We start from the raw sequence: 11992 nt of genomic DNA, 5'->3' as shown, positions 1-11992 counted from the left end.
TTTGAGTGTTGGGACACGACCTAGTCTTATCCCCTATATGACTTGGGAATCTATTTTCTCCATTGCTTCCACTCTCACGGATCATTATGAAACGTGTTGGTGACCTAGTTCGTGTGAGCTGAAGTCACGCGTGTCCCTTGATTGATAATCTCGCTGTACGAGTTTCCCAGCCTATCGCTGCCACAAAGGTACCTGCCAGACGCATGAGCAATACACAGCGTCAAAATTGGTAGGGTTGGTGGAAATTAGAAATATTATCTTTATACAGTAATTAAGTATTTTTTATGCCCCTTTGACCTTTAAAATAACATAGCCACTCAGAGTTTACAAGACACATTAAAATTTTATTTAACTCACACACTAGCACGCACCGAGTCTGGTATGGATGGCGGCGCGCGGTGTGTTTCAGGTGGCTGGCAACACTGTATAGGGTCCCAGCAGTTTCAATCGTCACTTGCCCGCCAGCTTTCAAACTGGCCGGATTGACTACTGACCTGACAACCAAGGTTCTCACATACCGGGTCGGCACTGCTTTGACCCCAGGGTGTTATTTTGGTGTGTAGCTGTCAAGTACCGTGGGTTTGTAGCTGCAATGAAGCTCTCAGCCAAGGATGCTGTGTTTATTCAGCTTGGCCTGCTGTTTTTAACCAGTGGTAAGGTTCACCATTGTTTAGCAACTTTGAAACTGCAGCATATATGTGAGATACAGGCCACATTATCTTCAAGCTGTAGATGTGTATTTTCCCTTGGATATCAAAGTAATAATTTTCTTACAGGTATAGTCAAAATATATGGAGTACACCAAAACATTTGAAAATTTCTTGATGAGATTTATATTTTTCGTAAACAGGATTTTTTTATAACCAAAACACATAATCACACTACAGTCAGGTGATTTACATTCAGACAATACTGTACTAACACTCAAAATGTGAACAAACTGAGACCCGGGTTCTCAAGGTTTTTAAGTTATAATTTACCCTTAAATAAGATTAAGATAAAATGTCTGGTAGTTTCGCAGTGCAATTTGATGTTCTGTTTCTATTGTTATTTCGAGCTAAAGTGAACCAATTAGTTCTTACAGCGAACCCTTGAGGATCAGCCGTGTGTGATAACAGAGGTCTGGAGTTTCCCTTACTGTGGTGAACGATGTCGATTGGAAAAAAGTTCAATTACGCGCCAAAAAAATGGCCAACCTGAAGCAAGCATTCAAAATCACCAAAAGAAAAACCGATTCAAATTTTAATGCGCCCCGTTCCCAGCCAAAGTCGGAAGGCATTTGAAGCAGAACGTTTTGAACTTTTGGAAGTGGTGTTAGAGGTGATAGAATTTTCTCAAGGTGGAATATCATAGAAAAGGCATATACCCTCCCAGGAGGTCTCGCAGGCCCGTGGAGGGTGTGGAAGTGACGGTACTATTGAGTGGAGCTCTTCAGGGGAGTGTGTGACGGTGGATGTAACTCTAGCATAATGAGGTCGATGTTTGTGTACTTGATAGTGTGCTTGTGTATGTGGTATAGTGTGAAGGATAGTGTGCTTGTGTACGTGGTATAGTGTGCTTATGTATGTGGTATAGTGTGAAGTGTACTTGATAGTGTGCTTGTGTACGTGGTATAGTGTGCTTGTGTATGTGGTATAGTGTGCTTGTGTATGTGGTATAGTGTGCTTGTGTACGTGGTATAGTGTGCTTGTGTATGTGGTATAGTGTGCTTGTGTATGTGGTATAGTGTGCTTGTGTATGTGGTATAGTGTGCTTGTGTATGTGTGTATGTGGTATAGTGTGCTTGTGTACGTGGTATAGTGTGCTTGTGTATGTGGTATAGTGTGCTTGTGTATGTGGTATAGTGTGCTTGTGTATGTGGTATAGTGTGCTTGTGTATGTGGTATAATGTCCTTGTGTATGTGGTATAGTGTGCTTGTGTACGTGGTATAGTGTGCTTGTGTATGTGGTATAGTGTGCTTGTGTATGTGGTATAGTGTGCGAGGTGTAGTGTGCTTGTGGAAGTGTACTTGAAAACGTGGTGCCAAGTATAGTGTATTTGAGTACTTTGATTGTGTGAAGTGTACTTGATAGTATGATTGTGTACGTGGAAGTGTGCTTGAGTACGTGATACCAGGTATAGTGTGCTTGAGTACGTGATACCTGGTATAGTGTGCTTGAGTACTTGATAGTGTGATTGTGGTCACTTGATAGTACTTGATAATGTGATTGTGGGCTCTTGATAATGTGATTGTGGGCTCTTGATAATGTGATTGTGGGCTCTTGATAGTGTGATTGTAATAGTGTACTTGATTGTGTGAAGTGTACTTGTTAGTGTGATTGTGTGTACGGGGTAGGGTGCTTCTTACGTCATGTGTACATATTTTCCCAGAACTCCCGGGGGCTAATATGTCGTTCGTGACAGAAGTCAATACAATCCGGCTCCTTCAAGACCCCACTATCAGTCGACCGGACGCACAAAGGTTCATACATTAAGTTTTCTCCCCTTAACTGAGATGTGTGAGCGCAAATAACTAACTCATTTAAACTGCAACACAAAGATAGAGGACAAATTTACACTGAGACTACAATATGTTACAATTTTATATTCATACGGAGAATAGATTGAACTTATACAGAGTCCGTGTATTTTGTCAGCGCGTACAACTTATTCTCTTCGTCTATAATTCCAAGATAATTACCAAATTATTATACTTCCTCGTTTGGTATTCATGTCGATGGAATGTGTCGCGGGAAGTATTAGAGGGAGAAGGGTCACGCTGTTACTACGGGCCTAATATATTTTTTTTATAACTAATTATTCTTTGTCGATTCTTTACGTACTGCCAGCTTATTCTACATCATGGTGAAACAACCATAAGGCTAACCAAACATAAACAGAACCTAACCTAATTTAAATGAACCTGATCTAACGTAACCTGACCAATACATATACAAACAAAAATTAACAACGACGACATTGAAGAAAATATATTAGGCTGGCGACCCATTGACTATCGCACCTTGAAGAACTGTTACCGGCTCCTCGTAATCATCCTTGACTGTAGTTTTTATCGTATTTTATTTGTCTTATCTTCTTTTTGTTGACCTCTCCCCATTCTCCCAACTTCTTCCCCCTACCCACGTCTCTATCTCCTCCTATCCATAACTCTCCCTTCCATTTCTCTCTATCCACAACTATCCCTCCTCCCTATCTCTCTCTCCCTTCCCTCTGTCTCACTCTCCCCGTCCACAACTCCCTTCCCCTCCCCCCTCCCTGGACACAACGAGAGAAGCGGCCGTGGTTGTCGCCAACATTATCACCCTATCCCCCCCCCACCGCCCGCCCCCCAATATTTACCTTTCGTAATTACGAGTCACACACCAGACCTTGACTACCTGAGCCGCCAATATCTTGACCATTAAGGCCCAGGATGTCTTGGCTCTGTAGTTAAAGCACACGACTGGTTTTTTGAAGGTCTTCCGTTCGAGCCCTGGCCTTGGCCCCTTGTGTTTTCATAGTAGAGGAATATTAAGACGGGTGTGTCATTGTCTTATTGTTTTGTGATGATAATAGTGATAAAGATAATAATGGTAATACAAATTATACTAAAAATAATAAGGATAACAATGACAACAACACTAGTAATAATAATAATAATAATGATGATGATAATACAAAATAATAGCAATACTTATAAAAATAATGGTGAAGCTTTAAAGCACTGTGTGTGTGTGTGTGTGTGTCAGTGTCTGTCTGTCTGTGTGTTGTGTGTGCTTAGGCGTGTGTCTGTGTGTAAAGAAGACATTTTATAGTTGTGTGTGTGTGTATAATCCCCCAAATCAGTCTCAAACTAACTATGACCTCTGACCTGACCTTTGTAATCGAGTATAACATATATCTCCTGGACCTTTTACTCTTATAGTATATAATCTTCAGCCTCACCTACTGATTCTTGTTTATATACTGGGAAACAAACCTCAATTAATGTCTTTCCTCGTCATTACCTCAATCCCTTAATACATGCGTCTGTAACCAAAGCATCACTGTATTCATTCATTCATTTATGTATTATCTCATATGTATACAGTGTCTAGAAACAAAATGGCGGCGAAATTAAACAAAGACTCGATACTAAGAATGATAGTGGATGAAGGAAAGGTGTTGTGAGTATTATATATTATGGTGAAGGTCATGTTTTTAAGGTGGAGGTTGTGTTTTCAAGGTGGAGGTCGTGTTTTCAAGGTGGAGGTCATGACTTCAAGGTAGCTGGGAGTCTTTAGCAAAATGATCGAGTGTTGTGGTCGCCATGTTGTCGATATTTGTGTCCTTGAATCTGATTGGTCAATTTTTTCTCTCTGTCATATAAATCGTTTCGTAATTGGATGAACTGCGTCAATCACCCTAACTGTCAAGCTCCACCTCGGCTAAGGACAGTGATTGGTAAGGATCTTTCTCTCTCTCTCTCTCTCTCTCTCTCTCTCTCTCTCTCTCTCTCTCCAGTGTTCCCAGTTACATCATCATGGGAGGCCCTCGCGTGCAACAAGGTCATACCCAACGATACAACATCACCAAACAACATCGTCCATGAAACAAAACATCACACAACATCATCAGACCTCGGGGGGTTATATAGTGTGTTTACCTTCTTTGTTTACTGACTCCAGATGTTTAATGTTTCTTCTTACTCTCAACAGTTCACCTGGCGTGTTGACTTCACTAGTGAGGGCACGAGGGGGGTGGGGGAGAGGGACGGAGAGGGTGAGAGGAGGTGAAGAAGGGGGGAGGAGGAGGAAGAGAGGGAAGGAGGAGGAGGTGAAAGAGGGAAGGAGGGGGGGGAGGTGAAGAGAGGGAAGGGAGGGTTGAAGAGGGAAGAAGGGGGAGGAGGGAGGTGAAGAGAAGGAAGGAGGAGGTGAAGAGGGGGGTAAGAGGTGTCGAGGGGGAGGGGGGGAGTATGACATGAAATATTTTGGACTTTGAGGTAACCTTGACCTGTCTCATCCAGCTCCGAGGAACGATACACACATACACTGCCAGTACGCTACTACTGCTACACACACACACACACACACACACCCATACACACACACGCACACACACCGCTACTACGATACTACTACACACACACTATTACTACGCTACTACTACATACACACACACACACACACACACAGCTCTTCCACCACCTCACCTACAGTATACAAGAACTTGTTGACAATTGCTATTCATGGACGCGTTTTGGCAGTACACCGTCATGATACATTGAGTCCATGACGCGTTCCTCCTGACGCCTGATATTGAAAGGTCACATGGTCCTAGTTAGGTTAGGTTAGGTTAAGTTAAGTTTTGTGTTTATTCTACGTGTTTTCCTTCTCTCCTCTCAAGGTTAGGTTAGGTTAGGTTCTGTGTTTTTTCTCAGTTTTTTTTCTGTCTCCCCTCTCTCAAGTGGTCCCAGATGCTCCCCCTTGTGTCTCACGTGTTTACAGCCACTCAGGGAGGCGCTGATGATGGCGTGTTTATTGGTGCAGGAGAGCTGGAACCATTCTTTCTCCCTCACAGTATTATAATCCTTTATGACTGCCCCCACAACTACCACTAACTACCTTTGTCACCACTAGCAAGAACACCATCACTACTACCTAACCTAACCAGACCTAACCAGACCATCTTCTAGTGACTGTCATACCTAGACGTGTGTTGTAAGGGGGATTATGTCAGGGGTTCACAGCTGATGCCATATATATTTTAGAGCCTGTGTGTGTGTGTGTGTGTGTGTGTGTGTGTGTGTGTGTGTGTGTGTGTGTGTGTGTGTGTGTGTGTAGGGGGCATCGACAAATTATAAACGTCTTCTTTACACACACACACACACACACAACAATACATGGTCGATGGTACAGTAATTTTCCACCTCGTTCTGTGGTTAGTCACCGAGTTGCCGTAGTGTGTGTGTGTGTACGCTCGTTTGTATGATGACTGTTTATGTGTACATGTATAGCTGTGTATGTATTTGGATGTACCTAGTTGTGTGGTTATTTATTTTTGTCTGTACGTGAGTGTTAGTGTGTGTGTGTGTGTGTGTGTGTGTGTGTGTGTGTGTGTGTGTGTGTTGAGTAGTGAAATGAGGTGGTTGGGTCCGTAGAGTTATAAAACCTTGAGCTTTCCTCCTCCTTCTGCCTCTCCTGCTCCTTCACCTACTACTGCAAAATTTATAACTCCTAATTTGCTCTCTCTCTCTCTCTCTCTCTCTACTTATCTATCTATCTATATCTCCGTTCCTCTCTCTTTCCTCTCCCTTTCCCCGTTCCTCTCTCTCTCTCTCTCTCTCTTTGTCTAAACGAGGAAATAATTGTTAAGGAACAAACAATGAAACAAACCTTCAAGAAAGTTTTTATTCAACAATACTGGTGAGAGACATGTGTGTGTGTGTGTGTGTATGTGTATGTATGTCTTGACAGCTGGGTGAACATGCAACCCTTGTGATCACCCTCTCCCTCTCTCCCTCTCCCTTTAACCTTCTTCCATTTCACTTTTCTTCTTTCCTTTACTCTCTCTTTCCTCTTGCTACCTCCTTTCTCTCACCCTTTCCTCCTGTCTTCTTCTCCCTGTTTTCTCTTCTTCCTGCCTCCTCTCTTTTATTCCTTTCCCCTTAGTCTTTTGTTTCTCTCTCTCTCTCTTTCTCTCCCTCTCTGCCCCGTCTCTTCTCACCTTCCTCCCCTCTTCCCCCGTCTCTTCTCTCCTCCCTCTTTCTTCCCCGTCTCTTCTTACCTTCTTCCCGTCTTCTCTTTCCTTCCTCCTCTCCTCCCCTCTGCGCCAGGATAGAGTACAGACCGGGTGCCCCCTCCCCCATGCCCTGTAACTTACTGTACTCATTACAACTAATTACCTCATGGAATCACAGCATTAACCACTTGGAGGATAACTAACCTAACCTAACCTAAATCAAGCTTTAACCGAAACTTAACCTGACCTGACCGATATTGAATCAAACTTTAACCAAAAACTAACTTAACCTAACCTGACCTAAACTAAATGTACTTTTAATCCAAAATATTCCCCATCTAATTTAACTCAGACTAATCTTATTTAACCTAAGCTAACGTAACCTGCTTTGCCTTCAAGAATAGTTTGTTTCCTCAGTCTTATCTCATCGGTCTACTTTATATATTTACCTGAGTCCATGACGAAAATAAAAATTCGGTTTATTGCAATATTTCATTCTTCTAATATGAAGTCTTTTTACTGATAGGCCACACGCAAAAAAGAAATTCCGTTCAATAGATTCTTTACATTATACGTCATACATTGAAGAGGTGGTGATGTAACGTCTGCATTATCCGTGGCTAACAGTGTAATTACCACGGCCAAGGTTTATCCTTAAAACGCGACAAATAATATATGCGCACCCTGACCTCCATTTTTTCCGTGACGCACGAGAACATCACGAAAAGTTTACATTACGTTTTATTTTGGATTATAATCTCGTGGTTAAATGTCAATTGTATCATACACACAATGCAGGACAAATATAGATCGGAATAGAGCGACCTTGAACGTGAGGAAGATCTTTTGTCATGATATTACGATTTACGGCGGAGCGGGAGTTATGTTGACGCTAACGAGGTGTTCCCGCCTTTGTACTGTGGATTCAGAAATATCAAGGTTTTGCACGATGGTATTTTTTTTTTTTTTTGCCCTGTAACTAGAGATTTAAGAATACTAAGAACAGCTTAAGATAAGTCTCAAGATTAGCTGTTTAAATGGCGATGAAATAACTCATTGATTTAGATGTGTTCTTTCATCCCCAGACAGAAGGAAAAAGAAAAAACATGAATCTTTGACTACATTATTTCTTGCATGATCACGGCAATGGTGTGAAACAATGAGTGGCGCTCGAAATGGTAAACTCAAAATTTACTTAGAATTTTAACCACTAAGATATGACGCTAAACTTCTCTGATGACGGAACAAAAAATCTCTATACTGAACTATGAATTAGATACAAGTATAGATGAGTTCTTGCCTTATGGACGAGCGGTGACTGTTATGAGACGTTGGTTTACCTTCTATTGTTTTTTAAGTCCCTCCTTTCATGAAGACTAAAATCTATTGTCTTTTTACTACGCCTTTATTACGAAAATACTGTATAATGGTGCAAACTTGTTCTATAATTCTTCAGAAAATAAGATTAAAAACTTATGATTCCTTCCTGTCAAGGATTATCCCCTTCTCATGGCCATCCAACACCGTCTTAGAAACTTTTCCTCAAAATTACGGCAAGGAGCCGAAATTGTTGACTAATAAAAAAAGGTGAGTGCAAATTAACCTTATATCATGTTTTTCTATGATTCAAAATATAAAATTACGGATTACAATTAAATATGGCTCACATTCACCGACCTTCAACAATTAGAGAAAATGGGGCATGGATTTTTATCTGTGCTGGACACGAACATGGGGATTATTTCCAGTTTGTATATCGATATTATAAAACCTCAAATTTAAGAATTCCTCAATTTTATGGTAAAATATTCTCATAATATGTAATAATTTTAAATCGGCATAGAAAATATAAATTACTCATCAATAGAACTGCAGCAATTAACGATGTATTTATTTACGGTTGTATTATAAAATGACCCTGAGACAGCAGCAGCAGCCAGAGTGACGGGGACTCCTCAACAACTCTGGCGCTATGGCGTGTTTCGTGACCTTTTTCTTGTGTGTGCGGCTTGCATGTCTTGACCTTCGTGGGTGAGGCTGTCACGGGTGGGCCTGGCGTGCTGGACCTTACCGCTCCACCATCGCCAGGGACAAAGAGCATCTCGGGAATCACTCGACCCTGACACCACGCTGCCCGACTCCTCGCCTCCATTATTGATGTCTGAGGTAGGATGATGATGGCCACTGAACCCAATTACTCTATGGGATTTATTTGTGTTGATCGAGTGATGATGGGTGAGGTGCGAGTATTTTTACATGTGACATAGGGCACCCGTCAGCTAGAAGGTGCTCTGTTAGTCATTAATGTTTCCAGTCTTATGTAACCTAAGAAAACTTAATCTAACCTAACCTGCTGTTGAACCATTAGGTTAGGTTTTAATAGTTCATATGGTTTAGAAACGTAATGTATCCGACTCCCAAACTATCACGGCCTGGATGATGTGCGTTCATAACTGCTCGAAACTTTATTTGTTCAGGTTTTAATTGTTAAACACCATATACAAAGGTTAAATTTTTTTTACGTTTCGAAAAGTTAAGTCTGTAAAGAAGTCGCTCCTGCTGCCCTGTGAATCCCAGTAGCACGCCACGTTCACACATTTTTCGTACAGGTTCCATTTTGAGTAATTAAAGTGCTAAGGTGCCAGTTTAGCAGGTGAGAATTTATTGTAAAGCTCAGTGATTTGTCGATATGGGAGGTCACAGATACCCGATGCTACGAGGAATGTACCCCACGATAGCGTAGTAAATTGAAAGATACTCACAGTGCAAGGGTGAATAATTTAGTGGTAACATTGCTTGGCGTGTAGATAGGTTTACGCTCTTATGTTGCGTCAGTCTCCTCTCCACCGACAAAATATGGTTATATCCACACTACAGTCCTCTATTGGGGGGGGGGGGTATAGTTAAGTCTGAGAGTCAATTGATTCAGTTTTGTTCATATTTTATTTATGGCACTTGGCTGTTATGTCGGCGTGTACATCACTGAACCCATTCGATAATACGCTATTGGTGTGCTTATAACCTCTGCTTATTTTGTTATATTGCAACTCCATGTTTAGATAAAACATAACTGTAGTCCAAAGGTGCTTGAGACTGTATGTTGGAATTCTCCTTAATTTGCATGGAGGCTGACCTTCGACCTCTAAATAAATATTTTTAGTTAGCCAAATTTTTAATACTGTACTTCTTGTATTTTTTTTATCATAAGAAATTTATTATCATCTTCACTTCTCATTTGTGAAAATAAATTTTAATTGTAACGTTATTCAACATTCATCGGTACGGCTTTTGTAACCAAGGAAAGAGAAATCCATGCTTAATCATTCAAAATAAGGCGACAAAATGGAACAAGATGAAACAAAAAATAACGCCAATAACACGTTATGCTCTTACTGTCAGTTGAAAATGGCCGTAATTGGAACACTTTAAAACTTGACAAAATTTAGTTTTTCACACGTCATTATAGTTTTTGGACACTTGGCAGATTTTCCACCATAAAACAAGTTTTTTGTGTGTGTTCAGTTTTGGGGGTTAGGCTAAGTTGGCTCGTGTTGTTTACCGTCACCTTGAGAGGCAGCCATGCAAATTGTGATCAGTTTTAAGAAACCTGTCATCCCGTGCTCCCACCTATCACAGCCTGGATGACAAGCGCTCTGTAGCTGCTGCATTTGCGTGTCCCTCACCACCTGCAGTATTAAGTGGCGTCAACAGGCTTAAAGTATTAGTGGATGATAACGAGCGTAATGATACTGAATGGCGGGCTTAATGATAATAGTCTTAGCTAATGACCTTAATGGTATCCGTGTTTAATAACGAGCTGAAAATGATGGATGATTGAAAATGAGCAGAAAAATTATTAGGGTTGGAAGGAGTATACTGTACTTGTTTAACGGCTAAGTTCATTGGGTTAAAGGGGCGGGGCTCTGTGTGTGTGTTAGTTATCCTATATTACACTGCTTTACATAGCTAAGTTGTCCGAGTAACGTGGTCGCGTGTGTCATCATCATTGATTTGTGGGCTTAAAAGACGCTAAGCTACGGAACTAATTAAAGGTAAATATTGTGAAGTTACGCTTTTCATGCCATGGATCTCTCTCTCTCTCTCTCTCTCTCTCTCTCTCTCTCTCTCTCTCTCTCTCATATGCCTGTTTTGTGTGGGTTTGTTATGCTTGTCGCAGTAACACTCCGTCCCATTGTATGATTTCAAAAAAAATTACCCCGAGTTTTACATAATACAGTCGGTCAGGGTCAGCCAGGGTGGGTTTCACAAAGGTTCTTACGATAGATATTTCTTGTAACTGAAATTATATGAATGCAGTCAACTTTTCATTCACTTAAAGCGTAAAATTAACCTCCAAAAATAAAATAAAAATTATACCGGGATGCTACTATTACCGGGTTCGTTCATTTATTGACAGATAGTGTTAGAAAATCAAACCTCTGCATTAATTTGATCTCAAGGTATGGTAATTTTCATTTTTATTTTTATTTATTTATTTTTTACATTGTTTTAGTTTAAGTTATCGAGTTTGTTATATTTTTATGTCTACAGTTACGAGGAATATTCATCGTACGAACCTTTAAGAGTCCGAGGTGTCTCATATACTGTAAACACAGACCAGATGCCGAGAAGATGGTTATAACTCTTCTGTTAATCGATCTAGGTTGAGGTGCTCTGGGAATAACGCCATTTATATCAGCGTTTGTGGCATCGGCTGCCACCTTTTATTGCATAAAAAGTCAGTAAGCATATGCTGTCAATACAAGAAGTGTGTGTAAATTGACTATTAGTGTCTGAATGCTGACATGATTGTGTATATCCATGAATGTCAAGGTCACATTCTATAATAGTAGCAGAACATGAGACACACCAGTGCGTGGCTTTACTGTACAACTGGGCCTGGTGTGAAGAAGCATGACTCGTGGTTTTGAGGCAAGCAAACTTTAATATTTTAGGAGCTAAGACTTTCAAACACAGTAACGGACATGTTGAATCTGGGTCAGATGATGACGTTCGTAACGTCTACGAAACATCCAGGATTTTTTTACATTCAATACTAAAGTGAAACCCTGAACCGGAGCGACAGGCCAGCGTATATCCCCACCATTTTATACTGGTTGCAATGAAGCTCACTGGTTCGATCCCGGGGCACTCTTAATCGACTTTACAAGTTGGAGGAATGAATGCTGTCAAGTGCAGTCTCCCTCGAGGTCCAGTGTTAGCACAGCAGAGAACCTTTTGAGTCCCCGAAGAAAACTAGCGATGTTTGGTAGTCACGCCGGACAACACCCT

At 41.0% G+C, this 11992-nt stretch overlaps 1 protein-coding gene across 1 annotated transcript in view; it reads left to right on the top strand.

Moving 5' to 3' along the window:
- Positions 1–454: 454 nt before the first annotated feature.
- Positions 455–11992, top strand: part of LOC121874186 (uncharacterized transmembrane protein DDB_G0289901-like) — a 33035-nt gene continuing 21497 nt past the window's right edge. The window contains exon 1 of the mRNA XM_042378185.1: positions 455–653. Coding sequence (XP_042234119.1) covers positions 593–653 — 61 coding nt within the window. The 5' untranslated portion in view covers positions 455–592. The remainder of the gene's footprint in view (positions 654–11992) is intronic.

The sequence above is a fragment of the Homarus americanus genome, unplaced genomic scaffold (genome assembly GCF_018991925.1).
Source record: "Homarus americanus isolate GMGI-L3 unplaced genomic scaffold, GMGI_Hamer_2.0 scaffold49667, whole genome shotgun sequence".
NCBI lineage: Eukaryota > Metazoa > Arthropoda > Malacostraca > Decapoda > Nephropidae > Homarus > Homarus americanus.
The sequence above is the reverse complement of the archived record's forward strand: the minus strand, read 5'-3'. Positions and strand labels throughout refer to the sequence as shown.